The 27,273-nt window shown below is 44.8% G+C and overlaps 1 protein-coding gene across 1 annotated transcript in view; it reads left to right on the top strand.

The window, feature by feature from the left end:
- Positions 1 to 3,804: 3,804 nt before the first annotated feature.
- The window catches only part of LOC115141495 (E3 ubiquitin-protein ligase CBL-like), a 38,964-nt gene continuing 15,495 nt past the window's right edge, over positions 3,805 to 27,273 (top strand). The window contains 6 exon segments of the mRNA XM_029680401.2: positions 3,805 to 4,634; positions 13,214 to 13,364; positions 13,367 to 13,460; positions 22,858 to 23,004; positions 23,605 to 23,761; positions 27,064 to 27,185. Coding sequence (XP_029536261.2) covers positions 4,491 to 4,634; positions 13,214 to 13,364; positions 13,367 to 13,460; positions 22,858 to 23,004; positions 23,605 to 23,761; positions 27,064 to 27,185 — 815 coding nt within the window. The 5' untranslated portion in view covers positions 3,805 to 4,490.

The following is a 27,273-nucleotide window of genomic DNA, read 5'->3' on the forward strand; positions in this document are numbered from 1 at the left end:
AGTATTCACTCCCCTTGGCATTTTTCCTATTTTGTTGCCTTACAACCTGGAAATAAAATTGATTTTGGGGGGGTTGTATCATTTGATTTAAAAAACATGCCTACCACTTTGAAGATGCTAAAGATTTTTTATTGGTAAACAAACAACAAATAAGACTAAAAACAGCACTTGAGCATTCATAACTATTCCCCCAAAAGTCAATACTTTGTACAGCCACCTTTTGCAGCAATTACAGCTGCAAGTCTCTATAAACTTGGCACATCTAGCCACTGGGATTTTTGCTCATTCTTCAAGGCAAAACTGCTCCAGCTCCTTCAAGTTGGATGGGTTCCGCTGGTGTACAGCAATATTTAAGTCATACCACAGATTCTCAACTGGATTGAGGTCTGGGCATTGACTAGGCCATCCCAAGACATTTAAATGTTTCCCCTTAAACCACTCGAGTGTTGCTTTAGCAGTATGCTTAGGGGCATTGTCTTGCTGGAAGGTGAACATCTATCCCAGTCTCAAATCTCTGGAAGACTGAAACAGGTTTCCCTCAATAATTTCCCTGTCTTTAGGGCCATACATCATTCCTTCAATTCTGACCAGTTTCCCAGTCCCTGCCGATGAAAAACATCCCCACAGCATGATGCTGCCACCACCATGCTTCACTGTGGGGATGGTGTTCTTGGGGTGATGAGAGGTGTTGGGTTTGCACCAGACATAGCATTTTCCTTTATGGCCAAAAAGCTACATTTTAGTCTCATCTGACCAGAGTACCTTCTTCCATGTTTGGGGAGTCTCCCACATGCCTTTTGGCAAACACCAAACATGTTTGCTTATTTTATTTTGCAAGGTACTGTACTAGGTGGGCTAAATGCCTCTTATGCTCGCTTCGAGGCAAGCAACACTGAAGCATGCATGAGAGCACCAGCTGTTCCGGATGACAGTGTGATCACGCTCTCTTCACTGAGATGTTCAACCTCTCCCTGACCGAGTCTGTAATAGCTACAGTATGCTTCAAGCAAACCACCATAGACCCTGTGCCCAAGAGAGTGAAGGAAATCTGCATAAATGACTACCTCTCTGTAGCACTCACGTCGGTAGCCATGAAGTTCTTTGAAAGGCTGGTCATGGCTCACATCAACACCATCATCCTGGAAACCCTTGACCCACTCCAAGTCGCATACTGCCCCAACAGATCCACAGATGACGCAACCTCAATCGCACTCCACACTGCCCTTTCCCACATGGACAAAGGGAACACCTATGTGAGAATGCTGTTCATTGACTACACCTCAGCGTTCAACTGGATCCTGGACATCGAAGGGGCTGGGGTGGAGCGGGTCAAGTGTTTCAAGTTCCTTGGTGTCCACATAACCAACAAACTATCATGGTCCAAACACACCAAGAAAGTTGTGAAGAGGGCACGACAACACCTTTCCCCCTCAGAAGACTGAAAAGATTTGGCACGGATCCCCAGATCCTCAAAAAGTTCTACAGCTGTACCATCGAAAGCATCCTGACCAGTTGCATCACCGTCTGGCATGGCAACTGCTCGGCATCCGACCGTAAGGCGCTACAAATGGTAGTGCATACAGCCCAGTACATCACTGGGGCCAAGCTTCCTGCCATCCAGGGCCTATATAATAGGCGATGTCAGAGGAAGGCCCAAAAGAAATTCAAAGTCTCCAATCACCCAAGTCATAGACTGTTCTCAATGCTCCCATACGGCAAGCTGTACCGGAGCGCCAAGTCTAGGTCCAAAAGCCTCCTTAGCAGTTTCTACTCCCAAGCCATAAGACTGCTGAACATTTAATCAAATGGCACATGTGACAAATAGAACTGTATTTGATATGGGATTTTTAGGTGAGAGCTGATGCCTGTGATCCCTGCCCTGTGATAAACAGTGCCCACTTTGACAAAGGCAGGGGCGCAAAATATTTGGCTTGTCCGTAAGCGCGAACCTATGCCAATGCCTTTTGGACATATTTATTTGGTGCAGTCCGGACCTGCCTTGATTTCCACATCCACGGACATTGGTTTTTGGTTTGGTCCGGACAAAATCTGAACCAATCGTAGACGTCTATGTTTGGTTCAGATTTGGTGTGGTCTGGACAAGAATTGGTCCAAACATATACTTCTATTAATTACGTATTTTCAACTTTGATTCAGAACCAAAAATGAGCCTGATTTAAAAATCAGGAAAATACATATTTTCAACATTCGGAAAATAAGTATTTTCAACTTTCATTCAGAACCTAAAATTAACCTGATTTCCAGGTCCGGGAAAAAGGTATTTTTCAATATCTGGAAAAGAGTTGTTTTCAAGTCCTGGAAAATATTTTAAATGTATGGAAAATATGTCTTTTTACCTTTCATTCAGAACCTAAATTTAACCTAACTTCAATATCTGGAAAATACATATTTTCAACGTCATATTGCTTACTGGGACTATTGTAGTTTTTTGGGGCAGCATTTTTTACTCTCGCCTAGGGCAGCAGAAAAGCAAGACCGGCCGTGAGTGTGTGTGTGTGTGTCTTCACAGTCAGTGTTGTGTCGTGAGGTGTTTTATCTGTTTTTTAAATCAGATTTTACTCCTAGCTTGAGTTACCTGATGTGAACGAGAGTTCCATGTGGTTAAGGCTCTATGGAGTACTGTGCATTTCCCAGCCTCTGTTCTGGACTTGGGGACAGCAAAGAGACCCCTGGTTGAATGTCTTGTAGGGTATGTATGGGTGTCTGAGCTGGGTGTTAGCTGTTTGAACAGACAATTATCATTAGCGTTAGCATTTTTATTATTAGCATTTTCGATAATGAGCGTAAATAGAGACAAATATATTGACAAAAGTCACCTTGTCCGAGAGACATTTACATGGTTATCAGAATGTCACACCAGGGTAAGCCTACACAAAACACAGCCCTTATTTTAAGTGTTTCTAAAATCCCCTATGGGAAAAATGAATGGTGGAAAGATTATTAGAAGCATTTCCCTATGATTTATGCCTAATATGTCACCTCCACTGTGGGGCTCTATAGGCAAAATATGTGCATTGGTTGAAACAAAACACAGATAGGCCTATGCTACAGTTTGTTAACACCATCTGCTCTAAACCTCGCTCACTTTACATAATTCTAAACAACACTGTACATAACTCAAGAAGATCTAAATGCATACTCCCATATGGGAATAAAATCTGATATCAAATGCTTTTAGCATGCAGATGCTGTTTCACCGGTAAAACTTGAAGAATTATCATTCCCGATTGACGGTGAGAAGGGACGGTTACCACAAAAATGTGTGCATAATGTAGAGGACAGACGTGCACGGGTGATATCTATAATTAGCTCTGGGGAAGAGGCTTCCAGGGGGGTGGGATGGGCGGTTACCATCGGCGGAACTGAAGCCTCTGCCTGTATATAACACCTGAATTATAATCTGAGAGATTTGATGAAACGACAACGGTACAGACAGAGCCTTACGTGTGTTAGTGCCAACTGCACACTTATCATGGAGCACCCATTTATGTAGGCTGCAACATTAAGTATAATGTTCATGTCACAGGAGCAGGCACAGGTGAATGGTGCCTCAGTTGTTGTTAGGAATTTACCACATCAAAAAAACGTGCTAAAATAATGTGTCTGAATTTACACAGCCAAATTAAAATAATTTCCGACCGTAATAGATGATGCTCTTGGACATGCAAACAGACGCGCGTGCCTGTATTTTCATCTCGAGGTCGCGCATGAAGAGGGCGTAGTTGGAGGAGGTGTTGGGGGGGCAACGTTTGTGTAAGGCGGGGGACGAGGGCAGGGAGAGGTTCTGCGAACGGAAGGGGATGAACAGGAAGAGCAAGGGCTGCGCACACAGAGGGGGAAACTGCTGGCAGTGTTGGTTTTTCTAAGTGTATTTATTCACCCCGTCTCCTTTCCTATTGTGTTAATGATTTTCGCTATCTGTGTAAATGTCCCTTTAAATTAGTTTATTGGCGCCACGGTCAGTGCTTCCTCTACAGTAAGCGTATTATCAAGCTAGCGACTCTTGACTGTCTCCAGTCTGCGACTTCCCGTCACCGAGAAGAACGAAGACGGAAAGAGCGAGCAGCTGAAAAGGAAACCGGGTCGGTCAATAAGAATACAGCGAAATCTACACGGATATCAGACTGATAGACAAGTCGATATCGTTGTCTTCTTTTAGTCGACTAGGCGGATCTGCGTTCTTCTCATTGTGACTTGCTTGCCAACCGTCGTTTTCCTTGTTGAGCACCCGGCTGCGGCTTGCTCCACTGTCGCTGAGGCTCGAGCCAACCACTGGTGGGGGGTTTAATGGGAGCCTTGTTTCGATAGAACTCCCTTCTCCCCCCCACCCCCCCGACGGACCCTCGCTCGAATCCAATTCGGGCGCTGTCTTCCCCGGGGGGTGCCCGGTTTTTGCTTAGTCTGACTGGGGAAGGAGGGCGGTCCCCCAGCCTTGACTGTCGCTCTGGCCGACCCTAGTGGACCCTAATATGGCAGGAAATCTGAAGAAAGGCGGAGGACTGATCGGGATGATGAAGGACGCGTTTCAGCCCCATCACCACCTCCATTCCAATCACCAACCAGGGGCCGTGGACAAAAAGACGGTGGAGAAATGCTGGAAACTAATGGACAAGGTGGGTGACTAGCAGTCATATAACTATCCATCTAGCTACCCGGCTGATGATCTGTGGCTCAGGAAGCTAGCATAGATAGCGAGCTGGCTAATTAGCCAACTAGACAGCTACAGTACTAGCTAGTTAGCTAGGGGTAGCTACACCGACCAGCTAGGCTACACCGACTGGTAGAGAAAGTGGTAAATGAGCTAGTTAATTATATGTAATGTATTGTATTCATCTGCAGAAGATGTAGCCAGTTGAAGTTAGTTAGAACTACCTATATGGCTGTAGCTAGTTAGTTTGATGCTGGTGGTGGCTGGATTGCTATCTATGTTAGCCAGCTACCTAGGCAGCTAGCTAGCCAATTAACATTAGCTAGCAACATTGACCAAGAAAATAAATATCGCTTGCATGGTGGTGGTGACTCAATCATCATACCAGATTAGGGTCTTGAAAACAGTAGCTAGCTAAGTGAGCAAAGTTAGGCTTGGGCTTTGACCATAGCCACAGAGCTACATTTTACCTTTCAGAACAGAAGATCCGTTCCATTGACAAAGGTGCGCAATAAGGTTGTAAAATGTTATTCATCATTTGGGATTTAGCTAGCTGGCTAAGTGTAATTTTAATGATCAGTGATTGTAAGATCAGATGTCAAACACAATAACTTTCAAACAATGTGGCAACAATCTAACTGCTCGACTCCCAACACTTACTCTAGCAGTGACTCATGAAGTCCAGAGTATTGTGCAGCATGGAAATTAATACATGTGATCATCATAAAGAATTAGCTCCATTTTACTTCACAAGAGGCGCAATTCACAAAATCATTTCTTGGAAATTGTAGCTGGCTGACCCCTAGTTTCCTGTGCGATTCACACGGAATTATCACAGTGATTCAGAGGACAAGAAAGCCTTTTTGTGTTTGTTTCTCTATGAGTAGTCTACACATTTGTCACTCCTTTCTCTTATCTGTAAGAACCCAAGCCCCTGAGGATTGTTATAATGGCACATGTTGGCCAGTTTGCATTGCTCTCCACCAGACAAGCACATCTGCATTGTCTCCGTTAAGTAAAGGTTAAAAATGATGTATGGAGAAGAGGTCCCTTCACACAAACAGAAAAAGTGAAGTGACACTGCAATGTCAGTTCTCCTTTTCTGTTTCAGAAAGTGACCTTGGCTTCCCAATCAATGGCACACACAAAGTCTAGTCTGTCTGAGGCGAAGTTGAGGAAGTGTGTGTGTGTCCACAAGACCTTTAGAAATAGAAGACTTTGTCCACGATGGAGGGTTGTTGAAAGGAAAACCACTGTAGAACCTGCGATATGTGTTCTATGGTATGCTGATTTTAGCAGAATGCTTCGAGGCAGGATACAACTTTACAAATTACACTTGTGGAGACTTTGTTTGCTACTACTGCAACTGGTATCCTATCAAGTATTGTTCATAGCATTTGTCCTTCCCCTCTTTCAAAACGGGTTAATAATCATTACACTGACCCATCTGCATCAGGTTTAACCATTTTAATACAGGTTTTTCTTCATACGGTTATGCCTCATGCACAAGTTAGCCTATCTGCCCATTCAGATATCATGAGGACAACTCGGACAACAGTCCATGTTTGTAATAGATCTGCCTAAGAACTTCAAAGTTAAGCAGTTAAAGTGTATGAATAGAATTGGTGTAGAGGGTTATTACAGGCTTACTGCTTTTTCCGTGTTGATTGGGTCCCTAGTCAATGTTTTAGTGGTTTTATCGTAACAGGAACCTGCAGTCATGGGTTACGTCCCGAATTGCATCCTATTCCATATATATTGCACTACTTTTGACCAGGGCCCGTAGGGGGGCGCACCCGTGATCTAGAGCACAGTGGTATGGGGGGGGGGGGGGGTTGGTTCTGTCCCAGTCTCCGATCCTGAGGTTAGCGAGAGAGCGGAGGAGGGGAATGCGGAACAGCTAAGAGGCAATCTTTTGGTTTAGTCTTGGCCACCACGACTGGATGTGTTTGCGTGTGTGTGTGTGTGCACGTTTAGCCAACTGATAACTCTAGGACTTCCCTTCCTTGGCTACAGGCTTATCTGCTCTCTGACAGGACTCGTGCACTTGGGTTGGAAGCACATCAGGGTTTATTGTGACCCCCTCTGACTGACCTCAGTCAGTTGGCTACACTGAACACATGTAGATGGCATGTAGTATTGTGCGCCTCCTGTAGTCTGTTCTGCTGTGATGACACCGTGTGGTATTTCACCCAATAGATATGGGAGTTTTATGAAAATGGGATTTTTGTTTTCTAATTCTTTGGATATCTGTGTAATCTGAAGGGAAATGTGTGTCTCTAATAGAGGTCGACCGATTGTTATTTTTCACAGCCGATACCGATTTATTGGAGGACCAAAAAAAGTCAAGACAGATTAATCGGCCAATTTTTTTTTTTTTTTTTTCTCATGATTTGGTTGGGTCTATTTGATTTGCTGTCCTGGGACTCTGGGGTCTGTTTGTGAACATAGCCCCAGGACCAACTTGCCTAGGGGACTCTTCTCCAGGTTAATCTCTCTCTAGGTGATGGCTTTGTTATGGAATCGCTTCTTTTTAGGTGGTTGTAGATTTTAACGTCTCTTTTCTGGATTTTGATTAGCGGGTATCGGCCTAATTCTACTCTGCATGTATTATTTGGAGTTTTAAATTGTACAAATCAAATCAAATTTTATTTGTCACATACACATGGTTAGCAGATGTTAATACGAGTGTAGCGAAATGCTTGTGCTTCTAGTTCCGACAATGCAGTAATAACCAACAAGTAATCTAGCTAACAATTCCAAAACTACTACCTTATCGACACAAGTGTAAGGGGATAAAGAATATGTACATAAAGATATATGAATGAGTGATGGTACAGAGCGGCATAGGCAAGATACAGTTGATGGTATTGAGTACAGTATATACATATGAGGTGAGTATGTAAACAAAGTGGCATAGTTAGTGGCTAGTGATACATGTATTACATAAAGATGCAGTAGATGATATAGAGTACAGTACGTATACATATGAGATGAATAATGTAGGGTATGTAAACATTATATTAGGTAGCATTGTTTAAAGTGGCTAGTGATATATTTGACATAATTTCCCATCAATTCCCATTATTAAAGTGGCTGGAGTTGAGTCAGTGTGTTGGCAGCAGCCACTCAATGTTAGTGGTGGCCAGTCTGATGGCCTTGAGATAGAAGCTGTTTTTCAGTCTCTCGGTCCCAGCTTTGATGCACCTGTACTGGCCTCGCCTTCTGGATGATAGCGGGGTGAACAGGCAGTGGCTCGGGTGGTTGTTGTCCTTGATGATCTTTATGGCCTTCCTGTGACATCGGGTGGTGTAGGTGTCCTGGAGGGCAGGTAGTTTGCCCTAGGTGATGCGTTGTGCAGACCTCACTACCCTCTGGAGAGCCTTACGGTTGTGGGCGGAGCAGTTGCCGTACCAGGCGGTGAGAAGTTTGTGAGTGCTTTTGGTGACAAGCCAAATTTCTTCAGCCTCCTGAGGTTGAAGAGGCGCTGCTGCGCCTTCTTCACGATGCTGTCTGTGTGGGTGGACCAATTCAGTTTGTCTGTGATGTGTACGCCGAGGAACTTAAAACTTACTACCCTCTCCACTACTGTTCCATCGATGTGGATAGGGGGGTGTACCCTCTGCTGTTTCCTGAAGTCCACAATCATCTCCTTAGTTTTGTTGACGTTGAGTGTGAGGTTATTTTCCTGACACCACACTCCGAGGGCCCTCACCTCCTCCCTGTAGGCCATCTTGTCGTTGTTGGTAATCAAGCCTACCACTGTTGTGTCGTCCGCAAACTTGATAATTGAGTTGGAGGCTTGCGTGGCCACGCAGTCGTGGGTGAACAGGGAGTACAGGAGAGGGCTCAGAACGCACCCTTGTGGGGCCCCAGTGTTGAGGATCAGTGCGGTGGAGATGTTGTTGCCTACCCTCACCACCTGGGGGCGGCCCGTCAGGAAGTCCAGTACCCAGTTGCACAGGGCACAACAATAGTTCTATAACTGAGTCAAGAATTTTTAGACATATCCTAATTGGTTTGTTGAATTTTATGTTCCTTTTGATGGTGTACTGAGATTTACTGTCAGGGCCCAGGCATCTGTCTCTCTCTCTGTTTCTGTCTGTCTCTCTGTTGTGTTTGTCTCTCTCCCTCTCAATTTCAATTTGAGGGGCTTTATTGGCATGGGAAACGTTTGCCAAAGCAGGTCTCTTTTTCTCTCTCTTTCTGTCACTATCTTGCTCTGTATCTCTCACCCTCTCCTCTCTCCTCTTCTCTCTGTGTGTTGTCTTTTGATCCCCATGTTATTCCACTGATAAGATCAGCCTGGAGCTCACTAAGCAGATGCAACCAGCCCTGCTCTGTGACTAGGCCACTCAAGACATGGTGGGTTCATTTGAAGGTTGGCCAATTCAGCATCAAATTGTGAATTTGGGTGGTGTTTATGATGACTGAGTTCAATAGACGGAATAGGTTCAAGTGCAGAATTGAGACGACAGTCACGTTCTCCATTTTATTACATGACAGTTTGCTCCTGTATCTCTTTATAATGCACGAGGAGCGTGACTTGTCTGAGTGCAAGTTGAATATGAATGTAGCTAGTAAGTCTAAGGTAGACAACAGATAACACTCTGTTTTAGATGGGGCTTTTATAATGGACACAAAGAAGAAGCTGACAAAGTAGATGATTGATTAATTTCTGGAAAATAGGCCCTCTTCCTTGTTTTACTTTGGTCAAGTTATTCATTCATCACAGAATGCTGTGGCATGCATGTTTATGTTGTATATTGATTATGTGTTTATGGTTGTGACTCAGCTAGGGCTGTGGCGGTCACAACATTTCGTCAGGTGGTGATTGTCAAGCAAATAACGGTCGGTCTCACGGTAATTGACCGTTAATTAACGTAAACACATTTAGCATCTCCTGGCTTCCGAACACAGTCTACAAGTCGTTTTAAAAAGTCTAACAAATCCATTTAATATAGCCTACACTGTCACAATCAATCCATTTATTTTAAACCGGTCTAAAGAACCATGATATGAAGAAAATGGTAATGTCCTGATGTGGCTATGCCGAATGGCTGTGGGCTATACTAGTTCATTTAACATACAAGATTTGCTTAAAATGCTGTGGCATTATTTTATAGTATGAAGAACACAATTGAACAAAGCTGAATAAAACAAACATTTTCTCAATGATTTGAGGGAGTGCGCACGTGCAGCTGTTCTATGTTGAGCGGTTAACAAAGAAATAAGTATTCCTATATGCTTAATTTAGAGTTATGTAACTTTAGTTGTTCTACAAACATTGGGCTATATGCTATGATGCTTCATACATTGTAATGCTTCACGATGCGACTCTAATGATGACTTGAAAAAAAGTAGCTTGAAAGGCAAGCTTTGTTTTTTTTGCGCAGGCTGTACACACTACACCACTCTCATTCACAATTTGACAAGCACTTGATAATGCCTCGAATATCACGGCGGCATCCCCTTTGTGGCCGTAATGCACCCTAAAAAAATCCATGCCTTCTGCGGCCCAGAGTGCTGCGTCGTTCCCTTCTCCCTGAGTGTGCTGTGTTATCCAAAGCGTCTCTCACTCACACACCTCTCCGTCACGCGATCGGGTGTCTTTCTCACAAGCTATAAGTGAAGGCCGACACATCGGGGACGCAATTGCGCGCGTCCTTATCTAATTCCGAGGTGCATATTGACGATATTAGAAGAAGTGTCCACATTTACTTTTCATCAGCCAACAAGATGAGTAGGCCTAACGAACAGCAAAAGCACTAGCCTATGTCAATCTACTATCCCCCATTGTGCCAAAGGCGACTTATTCTGTGCGAGGAATTAAATATTCCAAACCTAGTCCGGGACAGTTGTGAAGATTAATACAACCACTTTGTTATGCATGCAATGTTGATAAACTATTTATCTATTTCATCACATTATAAGCGCAGCAATGCACACATGGTAGTAGGCTATAAGCGCAAATGTTCCATTAGCGGGAAAACACCATTATCAAAAGAGACCGCAATTATGCATGCAATGCTTTTATTATAATTTATAAAGGTACATTTTTATGGCAAAAAGGGAGCTTCCCCAAACTTGAAACTCACTCACTGCTTATATACAGTGGGGAGAACAAGTATTTGATACACTACCGATTTTGCAGGTTTTCCTACTTACAAAGCATGTAGAGGTCTGTAAAAAAAAATCCAGAAAATCACATTGTATGATTTTTAAAAAAGTAATTAATTTGCATTTTATTGCATGACATAAGTATTTGATACATCAGAAAAGCAGAACTTATTGGTACAGAAACCTTTGTTTGCAATTACAGAGATCATACGTTTCCTGTAGTTCTTGACCAGGTTTGCACACACTGCAGCAGGGATTTTGGCCCACTCCTCCAAACAGACCTTCTCCAGATCCTTCAGGATTCAGGCTGTCGCTGGGAAATACGGACTTTCAGCTCCCTCCAAAGATTTTCTATTGGGTTCAGGTCTGGAGACTGGCTAATATTGTCACCCATCAGACTATTCTTAATTTAATCGTGACTTTACAGAAACAAATTAATATATGTGTGACATTTTGTTTTGATTTAAAATGGACCATTATCATACACCTGCCTCAAAACGGGCTGCGGAAAATAAATGCATATCAAATCAAACTTTTATTTGTCACATGCGCCGAATACAAGTGCAGACCTTACCGCGAAATGCTTACTGACAAGCCCTTAACCAACAGTGCAGTTCAAGAAGAGTTAAGAAAATATTTACCAAATGAACTAATGTAAATAAAAAATAAATAACAAATGAACACAACATAACAATAGAGGCTATATACAGGGGGTGCTGGTCAGTGTGCATGGGTACAAGTTAGTTGAGGTAATTTGTACATGTAGGTAGGGATGAAGTAACTATGCATAGAAAATAATCAGCGAGTAGCAGCAGTGTACAAAACAAATGGAGTGGGGGTGGTCAATGTAAATAGTCCAGTGGCCATTTGATTAATTGTTCAGCAGTCAGGAGCCTTTTGGTCCTAGACTTGGCGCTCCGGTACTGCTTGCCGTGCGGTAGCAGAGAGAACAGTCTATGACTTGGGTGACTGGAGTCCCTGACAAATTAATGGGCTTTTTTCCTCTGACACCGATTATTATATAGGTCCTGGATGGCAGGAAGTTTGACCCCGGTGATGTACTGGGCCCTACGCAGCAGGTGCCATACCAGGCGGTGATGCAAACGGTCAGGATGCTCTCGGTGGTACAGCTGTAGAACGTTTTGAGGATCTGGGGACCCATGCCAAACCTTTTGTCTCCTGAGGGGGAAAAGGTGTTGTCGTTCCCTCTTCACGACTCTTGGTGTGTTTGGACCATGATGGTTCGTTGGTGACGTGGAGACCAAGGAACTTGAAACTCTTCACCCGCCCCGTTACAGCCCCGTCGATGTTAATGGGGGCCTGTTTGGCCCGCCTTTTCCTGTAGTCCACGATCAGCTCCTTTGTCTTGCTCACATTTGAGGAAGAGGTTGTCATCTATGCACTTAAATAGCGAATGCAGGATGCTTTCCACCGTGGTTTATTTTCATGCAAGCCAGGTAGGCTATACTCCTGTTATAAATATAAGCAATGTGCTTAATATTAGGAAAGTTGAGAAATAAATATAGTAGGCCTAGCCTATAGAAGTCTGATGGGATCCTATTTTTATTAGCAGCCATCACTCTTTCTCCTGCAGTTGCATAGCCTATAGAAATATTGCCCATTCATAAGAAAACAGAGGCCTTCCCTTTGTGTATTGGAGAGGGACAGACCTGTGTGTGTGTTGTGTGTGTGTCTATTACCAGACCAACAGCAAGCTTTAATCCTGAGATGACTATTTCATTCTCTTCACTGTGTTGAAGGCCTTAAAATAGACTCACTTAGTGACTCTCAGGGTTTGCTATCTCAGCACTGCTCTCTCACTCGCTCTCCCAGGCACTTTCACTCGCTCTGCCACTTCTCCTCCAAGTGGCTTTTCTCACTCTCTCACTTCCCTGTAGTCCCTAGTCCTTACTGGACTTGACGCTCTGGCGACACTCTGGTGCGCAAATGATTACTTGTCAGAGAGAGCTAGAGTATTTTACGTTTAGGTGAAAAGTGTTATGATCAATATAATCCACGTCATCACACTATCATACCGATGTATTTATCAAATGGTGTTCAGCGGTAGTTTCGTTTTAGTGATATCGATGGTCCCCTTTTCACTGACCGTTGTGTATGTAGGCTAAACACTCAAGCGTGCACAGACGTTAGTTTGTTCAGTTAATGTTTGGGTACTTGTCAGGGTTGTGGTCAATTCACTTCCTGAATTAAAAACATCTTCATAGAATACAATGTGCAACTTTTCAATTCAAGAAATAGGATTTTTATTTACTTCCCTAATTGTATTAAAAAGCAATGGATCCCAACCCTGGTATGTATTCGCATACTACTAAGTCTCTTCCACCACCGTTGCTGACTTCTCATGTGTTTCAGTAAGCTGATTCATCATCTCCCCTATGTGTCCTATCCTCTCCCTCCATCCAGGTGGTGCGACTGTGCCAGAACCCCAAGCTGGCACTGAAGAACAGCCCACCTTACATCCTGGACCTGCTGCCAGACACCTACCAGCACCTCCGCACCATCCTGTCCCGCTACGAGGGCAAGATGGAGACGCTAGGCGACAACGAGTATTTCCGCGTTTCATGGAGAACCTGACCAAGAAGACCAAGCAGACCATCAGCCTGTTCAAGGAGGGCAAGGAGCGCATGTATGAGGAGAACTCTCAGCCCAGGTGAGATGATGACATTGTTGGAGATTGAGGTGGAAATCGAACTCGTTGACGAAATGCAGGTACTTTTCCTAAAATACTTCTTGGTCTCACAATTGCCATTTCCTGATTTTAAAAAAAGACCTCAAGATAAGTGCCTTTGTTTTTGTACCACGAGTGCTTGTATTGAGCCGTCTTATCCTCCTCCTGAAATGCTCCTGTGAGGTCGCACTCTGACCTGTGTTAGATCACGCTCAGTTCATTCACTACCAGAATATTAACCCTTTTCGTTAGCCCAAAGCTAAGCCGAGCTGTACGGTGCTGGCCTTGGTTACACATCCACCATAAGTCCAGGAACTGTGATTTGAAGGAACACGTTGAAAAGCAACGATCTGAGCCAGTACGGTTTGGGACGGCACAATAGCGTGAAAAGGCTCTGAATTTCTTTCTCCTACGTCTGAAGTGAAGTGGGGGTATTTTTGTGTGTGTGCTGAACCCCTCCCTGTCTTAGCAGGCAGGTGTCGGGTTAGAGCTCATCGGTGGGTACGTTTCTGCGCCTCCTTAAAGTGGAGCAATGTAGTCTTGTACTGAGTAACAGCCAAAGAGAAGGGTGCTGTGGTTTGTACAAGTGAACATTTGTGGTCAGGGTGACGCTGATCTATTTGCCTGTGTTCTGTCTGTCTCTGTGTTCACAGGCTTTGCCGTTAGTCTCCCACAGACATGAGGGTTGTAAAGGAGCTAAAGAAATTGCAAAAATACAAAATGTAGTCTTAACACCGTAGCTTTTTGAATAACATCAAAAACAAAAAATATCGCTCCATACACAGTACAAACGTACACATAAGATCAACTTTCAGACACACACAAACAATGACTACGTCTTATCTGAACAGACCCGCATGTTCACACACCTATCCCTCGTGCCTGCATTATTGTTTGCCACTTGGCCTTAAATTGTATCAATTTAACGAGCACCGTTTTGGATGAAATTGCTAATCAAAATGTAGTCTAACGTCTTTTGACATGACCAATATCATATTTTCCCTTTATGATTTGTAGCTCAGGGGCCAAATTATTCAAGCATCTCAGAGAAGGGAATTGTATGCAGTGCCTTTAGCAAAGTTGAACAAGCATGTTAATGTTGATGACATTTTATAAATCCCGTCAGAAATGCAGGATTTGGCTTAAATCTTTTGGGGAAATAGGCTGTAAAAATGGTCTATTCTACTTTGCCAACGGCACCCTATATAATTCCTACTCCGACGCTTGATAACTATGGCCCCAGGTTATACAGTTAAAAATGACAATGAAGCTTGATATGCACATTCCTAACTTATTGCTGGACACACTCCAAGCCTCTCCCAGGGTCAACCGGTTACACGCAGTGGGAGCATGAATATGATGGCTCGAGTTAAGTATCAAGTATCAATGGCAGGATGTGGCCAAATATTTTCTCCTTTAATTAACTGACACAAGTTGGGCCCCTGAGCTCATCTCCAATGTACTCAAAACACAACCCTTTAAAAAAAAACGTTTTTTATGAAAACTGTGGTTAATTTCCTTCTTTTAATGCAACAAATCAGAGTAGCGATGACTCTCTGCCTGTAGTTTTGCATGGCTTCTGTTTTTTTGGACAATGAGTCTCCTTGTGCTGACACTAAGGGAGAGGAGGAGGCTCAGCTCACATTCCTCTTCTGTCTTCCCCCTAATTGAATTAGCATTAAGTAACGGGCCCATTTGAACGGTCTTAACCACTCCTTTGTGAAATACATTTTCATCATCACTTTATTACAGAGCGAGTGGGTTCTAGAGCCGGAGCTGGTAGTAACCGATGAAGCCCCCCCCCACACACACACACACACACAGGGACCAGAGACAAAGAGCACTATTGTGCCTAGAGGAGGGCTTTAGCCCAGTAGCGTGGTTAGTGTGTTACCAGCCGCAAACGGCCTTAGCTGTGTGACACTCCTCCCATACCAGGGTTCTTAGCACGGTGTGCCTTACATGCTGACTAAACCGGGTGCGCGCATGTTGATTTTTGTCCACCCACACCAGACGTGATCAGGACACAGAGGTTGAAATATCAAAACGAACTCTGAATCAACTATATTCATTTGGGGACAGGTCGAAACGCATGAAACGATCATAGCCATTTTAGCTAGCTAGCTTGCTGTTGCTAGCTAATTTGTCCCCGGATATAAACATTGGGGTTTTATTTTTACTTGAAATGAGTAAGGTCCTCTACTTCGACAATTAATCCACGGATAAAAGGGTAAACTGTTGTTTCTAGTTAAGGCTTCTTCTTTGGGCTTATTATGGCAGTTGGCAACCAACTTTTTAAGGTGCATTACCACCACCAACTGGACTGGAGTGTGAACCTCAGTTCGTCTTTCAATCAATCACCCATGTGGGTATATGCTCCTAAAAACCAATGAAGAGATGGGAGAGGCGGGGCTTGCAGGGATGTAGGCAGACACACAGAATTTTAGGAGCACAATGAAAAATGTTTGACATATTAAAGCTTGTGCTCCCAAATTAACATCCCAGGTCGCACGGCTAAATATTTAGGCGCAGATGCAAGTAAAATGGTCGCACTGTAGAGCCCTAAGTTACCACTCTCGTTCCTCCTGGAAAGGCTGGAGATGGTTAGAACAGTTTGATACAGTGTTAGCTTCAGCCTCGACTTAAATAGTCTCCTGTATGGACAAAATGTTAGCTATTCCCTTTCCTCTGGTTGTTGATAAAGAGGGAGCACCATTTCAGTGAAAAATGATGGATGCTTAGCTATGAATAATATGACGATTACGTGGTCATCCTACACGGTTGTTTCTTCTCAGACCGTTGCAGTACAAAGAGCGCTAGTGGGTGGATGTGGTGCCGAGATGCCCTGCAGACTTCTCCACAATATTACCGCCGCAAAATTTGCTCTTCAGTTTATTTTCATTTTGGCGTCCGACCCTCCATATTTAGATTTGAGCAGCACAAATATTTTTTGCTCGTCTTGCACGCAGACATACTGACACACAGCCCCCATAGTTCTGAGGAGAGTGATATTTGCGTTCAGCGTTCTGACAATTGCTGGTTGATTACCACAACCACCGTAGACTGAAAGCCTAGCCTTTTGCTAATTTTAGTTGTGCTTTTTGTGCGGTGGTGGCCTGACATAGGAGTCTAGCTGCAACACTGCTGTGTGTGAGGGGGTGAAGTGTTGGCTGTGAGCTGCTAGAAGGGAACTAATGATTAACAGTGACACTGTCACGCACTGTGCTCGCCACACAGTTTCTTCCCGGTAGACTGTGAGCTTCCTTTTCCTGTTTCTCACAGGCCACCTAGTGCCATTTCTACGCCGCTCAGAGAGAGGGGGAGGGTGCGCAACAGGGAGAAGGAGCACAGCAAACGCTAGCCTGTTTATAACCACAAAGTCCAGTCTGAGTATGGAGTTGATCAATGTGTGCAGAAATAGGCCCTTCCAACCTCCCCTATATCCGGATATTGTTCAGACCTCCCTGAGCTTTGCCGTTTGATCTGGCTTCCTTGGCTAAGCCCCTGACCAGCGCTCCGTCCTGACTGCTGGTAGTTAATATATCCTGGGGGGGAGAGGAGGGCTGGTTCCCAAATGGAACCCTATTCCCAATATAGTGCACTACTTTTAACCAGGACCTATGTAGGGAATGGGGTGCCATTTGGGACGAGAACAACAGGAGAATGGTCCCGGGGCGGAAGGGGTAATCCATCTGCAGTCCGAAGCGTGAGACAAGGCTGTTCTTCTACTCCAAGCCCCGTTTTCATATCCACGGGGCAGGAAACCAGAACAGGAGTGCGGCTTTCCTTTTTAGCGTGGCTGCTCTCTCCTCCTCCTGTCACTCCACCACATGCCCATGATCCTGGCCTTGTTGGATTTATGTTTTCAGATCAACATTAAAAGCAAGGACTCCCGTCTACATTCATGCAGCCCCTGTACAGCCTGCTGCAGCCTCCGCGGCTACAGCTGAGGGTATTGCAGATGGTGGGACCCCAGTGATGTTGGGAGAAGGATCTGCATGGTTGGCCATGGGCCTTCTACTTCATCTCCCTCACTACTGCAGACACTCGCTGTCTGTGCCCTCCTTTCTCTCTGCATACAGAGGAAGCCTCCCATATCTTCTTGCACCTGGCAGTCTCAAGCTAGTCTGCACGTCCCTGATAGTGCCTCAGTGGCTCACACAACCCCTTTTGTTGTGTCTATCTCTTCTAATGCCACATTCAGTCTCTTCTCTAAATAAGCAGACAAAACTATTGCAAATGGTTTCATTTTGTTAGCTTTTCGAATGTTGACAAAACAGTTGTCGTATGTAGCTGCTATGAAAAGGGACTTCTCTGCCTCCTATCTGTGCTGCCGGAACTCTGTGGTATCATGCCAAGTTCATGTCCCTGCCAGTATTAGTACCACAACATCCCTCTATTTGCAGAGGGCATGTGCCAGTTTCTAAATTAGTCCCTCAAAGCCCTGAGCCTGCCCCGTGGCTATGACTTCCCATTTTCTATAGACTACCCATTTTCTATACCAGGCTGCTGGTAAGACAATAGTTCCTCACTCAGTAGCAGGCTATTGGCTTTGACTATCTCTCCCATCTTATTTGCTGGCAAAGGTCTGCGCAAACGGATCAATTTCAGCAATAGGGAAATGCACTGCCAGATAACGAAATCATTCCAAAGGATGTGTACATTTTTAGGGCACATGCAGAGAATGTGAGAGAGCCTGCATTTTGCATACTGTAGCATCACTCTGAGTCTGCTTATTTGTATTTAACCTTTTAACTAGGCAAGTCAGTTAAGAACAAATTCTTATTTACAATGACTGCCCCTTGTTCAGGGGCAGAACGACAGATTTTTACCTTGTCAGCTCAGGGATTTGATCTCGCAACCTTTCGGTTACTGGTCCGACTCTCTAACCACTAGGCTACCTGCCGCTGCTGAATTTGACATTCTTTGCCACTTCATGTACCAGCAGTTACTAATATATAACTCCAATACTGTTCTGTCTGAGAATTTTGGGCTATTTCTTGACGAGTTCTGTCAGATCAGACAGACAATTTGTGGTTGGATGTGAGAAATGGAAAACATTTCTTAATGTTTTAACAGCATTAAAAAATTTTTTTTTTTTTGAAATACATTTGTCCTATAAGAACAATAAGAAAAAATCCTACAATTCAATGTGAATTCACAATACAGCTGCCAGCAATGGTTTTGGTCTCGGTCCCTTCAGATGGTTAAGCGTTGCACTGGTAGTCTACTACCATTACTGTATCTCAATTCCACCTCGCAATGTTCGCATATCCTTTATATTTAACTTCTCAACGTATTGCCATATACAGGTAGGGCTGACCCAATTTAGTCGACTGGTTTATTGTTTTTTCGATAGGCTGACGGTCGGCCGAGATTTTTGTTTTTTAGTCGAGCAGTCCAAAATAGATTAATGTTGCGTTGCGCCTGAAATGGCACCCTATTCCCTATTTCGTGCACTACTTTTGACCAGAGCCCTATGCAGTGAACAGGGTGCCATTTCGGACACAAACTTTTTATTCACATTAGGCCATTAGGGACCATGCTAGTTATCTACTCTGACTTAATTTGGCTTTGTGAAATGCCCTCGACTGACGGCATTTTACCCATCATGCCACATGCAGGTCAAACTGTTAGCGCTGCTGTGAATGGAAATGCACTTAATGCTTCCTGGGCTCCGTTTCAGCTTGAGTTACACTGGCCTGCACATCACCCCTAGCCCGATCGCACACGCACGCTCCCACACACACACACATGCACGTATGCACACACGGAAGCAACACTGCATCGTTTATTTATGGCATACTGCTGCTGCCAGTTTCAAAATAATATAGACTGTATAGTTCTCCTACTGGGTTATGAGGAACATTAGGCTTTAAACCGTTCCTTATTTGACCTGGGGACACAGCAAATAGGCGACGTAAGGCTATTTAGACAGGAAATGGTAAGATTATGCATCGGTCGCTTTCTCTAACACTGTTAGCACGGAATAGCACTTTTCGGGTGGAGCGTTTTTAGGCGGCGACTCGTGTCTTTCAGTCTTTATCAGGGTGGATGATATTAGAGGAATTAAATGGTTAATAGAAAAATAAGAAAAAGTGAGCCTCTATGTTTTGCGTTGGTGCGTCAGGATGTGTCAGTCAAAGTATGTGTCTCTGCGTGCGTGCACTCAAGCACACTTGTTTGTGTGCGTAAGTCTGCTGTCACTGCTGTTTCCTGACAGAGATCCGGTGAGCAGCCAGTTCCGGAGAGTTAAATGTATAATGTGATGAAAGGGGAACCCAGTGTGGTTGCGATGTTTTTCTCTGTAGAAGTGTCTAGGACTACTGTGGTGTGATTGTGTTGCTGCTGCACGGTGGGTGTTGAGGGTCCTAGTTCACAGACAGACACAGACAGCCCGACTGCTACATTGTATTGCATTGAGAGTAGGCCTACCACCAGGCTTACAGCATGTCAATCCCTCTCCCCGATTGTCATGTAGGCCTAATGTGTAGTGCCACTGTGATTTAGTCCCCCAGACCGTCCGTTCGCCAGTAATTGGCTTCAAGTGGGCCGCCGCTTTAACTTTCTAGCCTTCTATCTCGGAAAATTGGAAATGGGAAGGGAGCAGCCAGCTGCTGGTCAAAGGTCAGGCCCTTATAGGAGGAGGGGGTCACCACGAGCTCTGTATCCAGGGATAGCTTGGCCCATCGCCATGGTAACAGCGGAGATCTATGCTCTGTTGTCGAGGCTATGGCGGATTGGAGGGGGTATATGTATCTGCGGGTTAACTACTGTAGCTCGTGCAGAATAAGAAAATGAATGCATCCCAAATGGCACCATGTTGCCTATATAGTGCACTACTTTTGGCCAGAGCTCCATTGGCGCTGGTCAGAAGTAGTGCACTATATAGGGAAAAGGGTGCCATTTGGGACGCAAGAAAAATAAGTGCTGTGCCGGGGTTAAAAAAACAGTGCGTGGGCGGCTGTGTGAGGTTGCATTTAATCACACTCTTTCTCTCCCTCTTCTCTCCTCTCCTTTTTCTCCTCTCTTCTCTCTGGCTAACGATGTCCTTGGGTTTTTCAGACGAAAAGGAATGGCCATAAATAATGAATGGGTTTGTGTTGTTTTTTTTGGCGTAGTCTTTTGGACTTTCTAACTAACTTTCGTTCTGTGCTATTGTTGTATCTGTGAAGACTGGTTTTGAGTTAAAGCAGATGACGCATACAGACAGAGGAAAGAGGAGTAGAGAAGAGGACAAGTCTATATGCACTTGTTGGGATATGATAAGCCTAAACAATGTGTTAATAATGTGTTAATAGCGCCACTTTGCCCTCTGATAGGATAGGAATAGCTAAGCAGTGTGTCGTCTCCACTGTTCACTAGGCTAGTCTCTGTATCAAACAACATACAGGAGATGCGTTTTGAAGGTTTAAAGGCTCCCTGCCTCTCTTGGCTTAGCCTTGTAGCATTGGAGCCATGCCCAGCCGCGCACAGAAATACAGAGCAAGTGTTGTAGCACCAAGTTCTACCCTAGTCAGAGATATGAGGACACACATACAACAGACACGCTGGCAGGCGCATTGTAAACTCATAAGCTACAACATCACTCTCGGGATTGGCAGTTTAACTCGCTGTCTTGTAGACTGTGACCCTTAATTGTGACTAGATACATACACACTAGTCTCTCTCACACACAAGGCATACCCTATGCCAGTGACGGGACACAGGTGTGCTTCACCGAGGGCACTTTGCCACCTACAGAGCAATGCCCTCACACTAGCCTTGTCAAGAACCAGGCTTCCTTAAAACTCGAAGCCAGGGAAAGTTCATGACGGAAAGATTGTAAAAGGACTCTGTGGACACCCGGTGGAAGTTAGTGACGCAACACATCAAACCAATCAAATGCCTTGCTTGGGCGGAACTCCAATTGTGCTAACTAGCATGCGGAGCAACTCTGCAAAATGTGTCCTTCCTGGTCTGAAAACGGTGATGAACATAACACGTAGCAACAACAGCATGTGGGGGAGGGTTCTTGAAATGTAGCAACCAATCAAAATCTTGCCGCTGGGAGCCAGCAGGCCATTCAAATAATTTTTGCACGACCTCTAAGGGAGGTGTGACAGTGGCGTGATTTTAGCGGTATGGCAACGCAAGACTACCCTGACACAAACAGCGTGCGTGCGTGTAAAGGTGAATCCAATATACGCTTTCTGTTTGCCGTCACTGCCCACTCGGTTAGCTAGGGTCAGTAATGTCAACCTCACCAACAGGACGTCCCCTTCTAGAAATGTGGGCACTTATAATTGGCATACTTTTCCAGCAGAAAATAAATTGTTGTGATTAAATTAAGCTTTGTTGAATTTGACATTTAAACTGGAAAGTGTGAAGGAGGGGTTAGAGAATGTAATTGTCAGACGGGCTTAGTTTTGCAAGGGTCGTGTCAAGGAGACTAGGGGAAACAGTACTGATTTCTAGCGGGGCAGATGGGCTTCTACTGCTGCAGAATGCCTCGCCTCACTCAAAGCCATTCGCAAAAAAAGAGGCTGCATTTCTTTTTCTTCTCGTCTTGGCAGTTGAGTGTCAAAACATCCCCCCACAGGCGTGCACACACACACACACGCGCTCACACACACGCGCACACACGCGCTCACACAATTTGGCAAGGTGTCTGTATCCTCACTGTCTTTTTCGAGCTCATCATAAGGCTCTGTCCTCTCCTCTATCCCCTTACACGGCCTTTCCCACCCTTCCTCTGTGCTGGCATTGGAGAGAGGGAGAGACGCTGCCGCCACACTCTTGCGCTCTCTTGTGCATGTCAATTATCCCAGCCCCCCCTCCCCCAAGAGCCTCGCACAATCCCTCACTGTGTTATTCCGTGCTTTCTTTGCCACTTCGTCCCCCCTGCCGCCACTGCGTTCACCCGCCTGCCTCTTGCCTCGTTGCTCATCTGCCTAGGGGCCTCTGGAATCGGAAAAGTGTGCCAGGCATGTTGTGGCCTCCAACCCCTCCCTTCTACCTTCGAACCCCAACCTGCACACCCAGGCTAGCGTGTGTAATGTGATGGAGGTCTAGTCCCTTTCTCACTCACTCACTCACTCACTCACTCACTCACTCACTCACTCACTCACTCACTCACTCACTCACTCACTCACTCACTCACAGCTTCCACCATGGAGTTCAGCCCCTGGCCTCTATGTTGTGGTGTGGAAATTACAAAGCCATGTTAACATGACATATTAGTTATCGGTGGCTAAATTTAGCTGAAATGTGTAGTGGCTGTTTTAGGGAATCGCACCATGGATTAGTTTGTCTTGGCCCATAAGACTATTTTCAGGGTGAGGAACCATCCATCGTCAAGTTGTATAATACTCTCTCCCTCTCTGTTCCTCTTCTGTAGACGGAACCTGACCAAGTTGTCGCTGATCTTCAGTCACATGCTGGCTGAGCTCAAAGCCATCTTCCCTAACGGCCTGTTCCAGGGGGATAACTTCAGGATCACCAAGGCTGACGCCGCCGAGTTCTGGAGAAGATCATTTGGGGACAAGTGAGTCCACCTCTGCTCTCTACAAAAAGTTGACATTTACAGCAGGCTAGCCAGTCATAGTGAAAGTATTTACATTTAAGTGGTAAGATTGGATATATTTATGCACCACACGATGGAAATTGGAAGAAAGAAATTGCTTTGATGTTTCAAGCTACATGAGGTAGCCTAGGTAAACCGATAGAAAGTAGTTAATTGAGTCTTTTTTTAACACATTTTTTTTTTTGTTGGTTTCCTCCTAAACCAAACTCTTTTTATTAGTCACATTTTTGTCAGTCACCATAAACACCCAGAACCAGGAAAAGCGACTGGCCAAATTAAGCCCACAAGAATTCATATGGCCTGACCAAAAATGTCTCCATAAAAATGACAAAATTGTCCCGTGGCTTAATGTCGCAGCTGACCCCTGCTCTAAACACTATTGTTGCGCTGTAGCGAATAACATGTTTGGAACGTCCATATTCAGGGTAGAATCAGAAGTGGGATCGGACACCGTAAGTGCAATAACAGGGAAGGTTTAATACGCTGCATCAACGTTGCTTGTTCAACTCAATGGGTATAGTATAGTAAACTTGTTGTCCCGATGTTGTCCCGTGTTTTAAGGACGATAGTGCCTTGGAAGGTGTTCCGGCAGGCACTGCACGAGTTCCACCCCATCAGCTCGGGCCTGGAAGCCATGGCCCTCAAGTCCACCATCGACCTCGCGTGCAACGACTACATCTCCGTCTTCGAGTTTGACATCTTCACCAGGCTTTTCCAGGTTGGGCCTATACTCACACGCACGTGCAATCACACACGTACATGCGCATGGACACACAAAAACACGAGCACAAGTGCATGGATATACACACACACTCGCATGCCTAGAGGCACGCACACACACACTCAAATTCAGGGTCGCACACACTCAAACACACACACACACACTCACACACAGCCCCCCTTGTACTACACTCCACTGCGCCAATGTACACAATTTCTCTTGAGAGATGAGTTGAGAAAAGAGTCAGACAATGTATTTGTGTTGTGGATATCACATTTTATTGGTCACATTCACATGGTTAGCAGATGGTAATGCGAGTGTAGCGAAAATGCTTCTGCTTCTAGTTCCGACAGTGCAGTAATCTTGTTAGATATTACTGTAGCTCCCATAGAATAGTCCTCCATACCATCACTAACTCCTATCTACGGTTTAAAAGCTGGGGGTAATGGACCAAACGATGGCTATCACTGTAGGCAATAGTCTCTTACCATAGCCGCACTTTCTAACTACACATGAGTTTGGCAAAGCAATACTTATTGTGGCCATGTGTGTTTCTCTGCTATGAGGTATCGGGTGGCTGTTGCCTGCATCCCTGCCTGCTGAGAGAGAGGGCCAGTGTTTTGTAGTGGCTGCGTTGTGTGTCTCTTGCTGGCTCTTGTTGTTGGCATAATGCAGTCTCCAATTCTTAAAGAACCCACTTTACAGCAGTGGATCTCAACTGGTTTTGCTTCAGGAGCCAAATTGAACCAGGTTGTCTTAGTCGCGATCCAATATTCGCATTGCGATTTTATTTTATTTTAGCCAACATTGCGGTCTGGAAAACGGTTCAATCCTATATTGACAGTAAATGTGCTAATTAAATGGCAACGGAACAACAGTCCCACCTTTTTTTATTGTCAATAACCCATATTCTGGTTTGAGACTCCAAAATCAACCAAATCTGCTAAATAAATAACTATATATTGAAAATACTATGATTGAAGAAAAGTAGTTGAGGTTAAATTATTACAAAAAAATATAGGTTAATTATTTCTAAACATTTTATACCTGGTTTTAGTCGTTTAAATTCAGACTGCTGTATAAAAATAAATAAAAGTAAAACCACTCATGACCCATTCAAAACCTTGGACCTACCAGTTGAGAATCGCTGCTTTACAGGGAGTCGGGACTGGATGAAATTGTTAAGTGCCTAGGAGAGGAGTGGCTTTTTTGGGGCTAATTCAAGATTTTAAGTGGCCACCGTACAGAGAACAGAGAGAGCTTACTGGGCCATTCTTTCACTGCTAGTCAGCTGTGAGGAACAAACTGTACTAAAACGTACCCGTCCTGTCACAAAGGACCTCGGGATCTGACTAGTCCTTAGGAAATATGACTGCGTTATTGACATTTTTGCAATTCTGATCCACTAGTGACGCATCGCTAATCTAGTTGCATTGGAAAACGTTCTAGTGGCTGTTTCCCAGACACAGATTAAGCCTGGTTTTGGACTAATGTACGTTCACTGGAGATTAATTTCACACACGTCATGTTTAGTGCTGCTGTGCCTGTGTGCAGTGGCCTAAATGCTAAAAGACCAACAACCAATGTCCCAATTGGACAAGTGCAAGTAGTTGCCCCTTGTTTCAATCCATTTTCTTCCGTTTGGTGCCTAATGAATATGACCCACGCCACTTACATGCCAATTTCAATACCTCAAAGCGAAGGTTTATCTACATTTTCCCCTTTTTAGTCACCTGTTTCTTTTGTTGTTTCTAAGGCACAACTAGTATTTGTTCCCTGAGGGGGAAGTGTTCTTCAGTCTTATTTTTTCTTCAACATTTTATTTTGTATTTTCTTTAGGCCCCAGCTAGTTCCCTGGCTTGTGTGATAGTGAGTGGATTGGATACAGTGCAACCTAGGTGGCTGGCTGTCTGCGAGTCGTGCCGAACAGCTGAATACATGCCCTTTATTTGGGTTTTGGACGCGCCATCGAAATAGCTGCAGCGTGTTTGCCGAGAGCGCTCGTGTTCTTTTGAAGCCCCCTGCACATCAAGGTCGTGCTTCTCATCAGCATGTGAATGAACCTGTATGATAGAGCGATAGTGGATAAACTGCAGTAGGGTAGAATTGGATGGAAGCATCATTTCCAGTTATTAACACAAGACTGGTCTGGTTAAAAGTAGTGCACTATATGGAGTAGGGTGCCATTTTGTGACGTATTCATTTGCTACTTGCTAGCTTCCTTTGCCTGTCGTAGTAAGTATATAATTATGACTGCCGTCTGCCCGGTATGTCTTATCTATGACTATGGTTCCTGTGCTATCTGACGGTTAGGTGTAGCGCGTTAGTAGATTTGCTAGCGGCTCTCATCGGTGATGCTGCATGCATGACACTCAGCAGGGTAAAGAGGAACGCGTTTTACGATGGGTGTGAGGTCGCTTTCTTTCCGTTCGTGTTGTGGCCGGAAGTGAAAGCTGGCTGATGTAGCCTAGCCGACTCAAGGGTCGCGTCCTAGTGTTGTGTTCATTGGGCGTGGGCTAAGAGAAGTGTCTTAATTAAAATACTTCCACATTTTACAGTTAAAAAATGACATCTGAGAATGCGTCTTTTAGAAGAGGAAGTGACAGGATGGCATTGTTGCGGTCTGTTGGGTCACCCATACATGCATAACCCATTGGTTGACTGTATTGTACAAGGCTCGGTCTTTGGTCACTTTGTTTCCACTTCATTTTGCCACTAAACCATCAGCACGAGTTCACTTCACGCTTTCTTTCACAGTTTTTGACGTGTCAAGAGACCTCACAAACTCACTGGTGTGGATCCCCCTTCGCACCTCTACGCATGCTAGTCTAATTGCTAAGTCAATTTGAAACGAGTTTGTCATAGTGCGTTTAGCTTCCATCTGCTAGCAGTAGAACTTGTACGAACACTGGCCTAACTCTATTTCCTCTTTTCTGTTGTCTCCGAACATACATTTTAAGAACAGACGGCTGAAAAATAGTTCCTGATGGTGTGTCAGGGTGCTCTGAACACTCTCTAATTTGAATCACACAGGCAGTCGTATTGCAGCGCAGGGTGATTGACTCTTAGTACAGTACATTCGTAGCTTCTCACTGTCGTTACCACATTACCATTCCCCGGGGGCAGATCTGACATGAAGATAAGGTTGCATCTCTGGAGAAAGTAAAGGGAGCTTTTAAGAGTCAGCCATGATTTGTTGCATTACTCGCCACGGTGTACCACTGTGTTGTGCCGCTTTGTTGTACCACTCTGCGGCGACGTGACTCACCTTCTGCTCTGTGCTGCGTGGGTGTATGCAGCCTTGGTCGTCTCTGCTGAGGAACTGGAACAGCCTGGCGGTGACTCACCCGGGCTACATGGCCTTCCTCACCTACGATGAGGTCAAGGCCCGGCTGCAGAAGTTCATCCACAAGCCTGGCAGGTCAGTGAGAGAGTCTGCATGCACACACACACGGGCACACACACCGTATGCACCCTGACGCGCGTGCGCACACACCTCAGCCAGATAC

Source organism: Oncorhynchus nerka, linkage group LG14 (genome assembly GCF_034236695.1).
Source record: "Oncorhynchus nerka isolate Pitt River linkage group LG14, Oner_Uvic_2.0, whole genome shotgun sequence".
NCBI lineage: Eukaryota > Metazoa > Chordata > Actinopteri > Salmoniformes > Salmonidae > Oncorhynchus > Oncorhynchus nerka.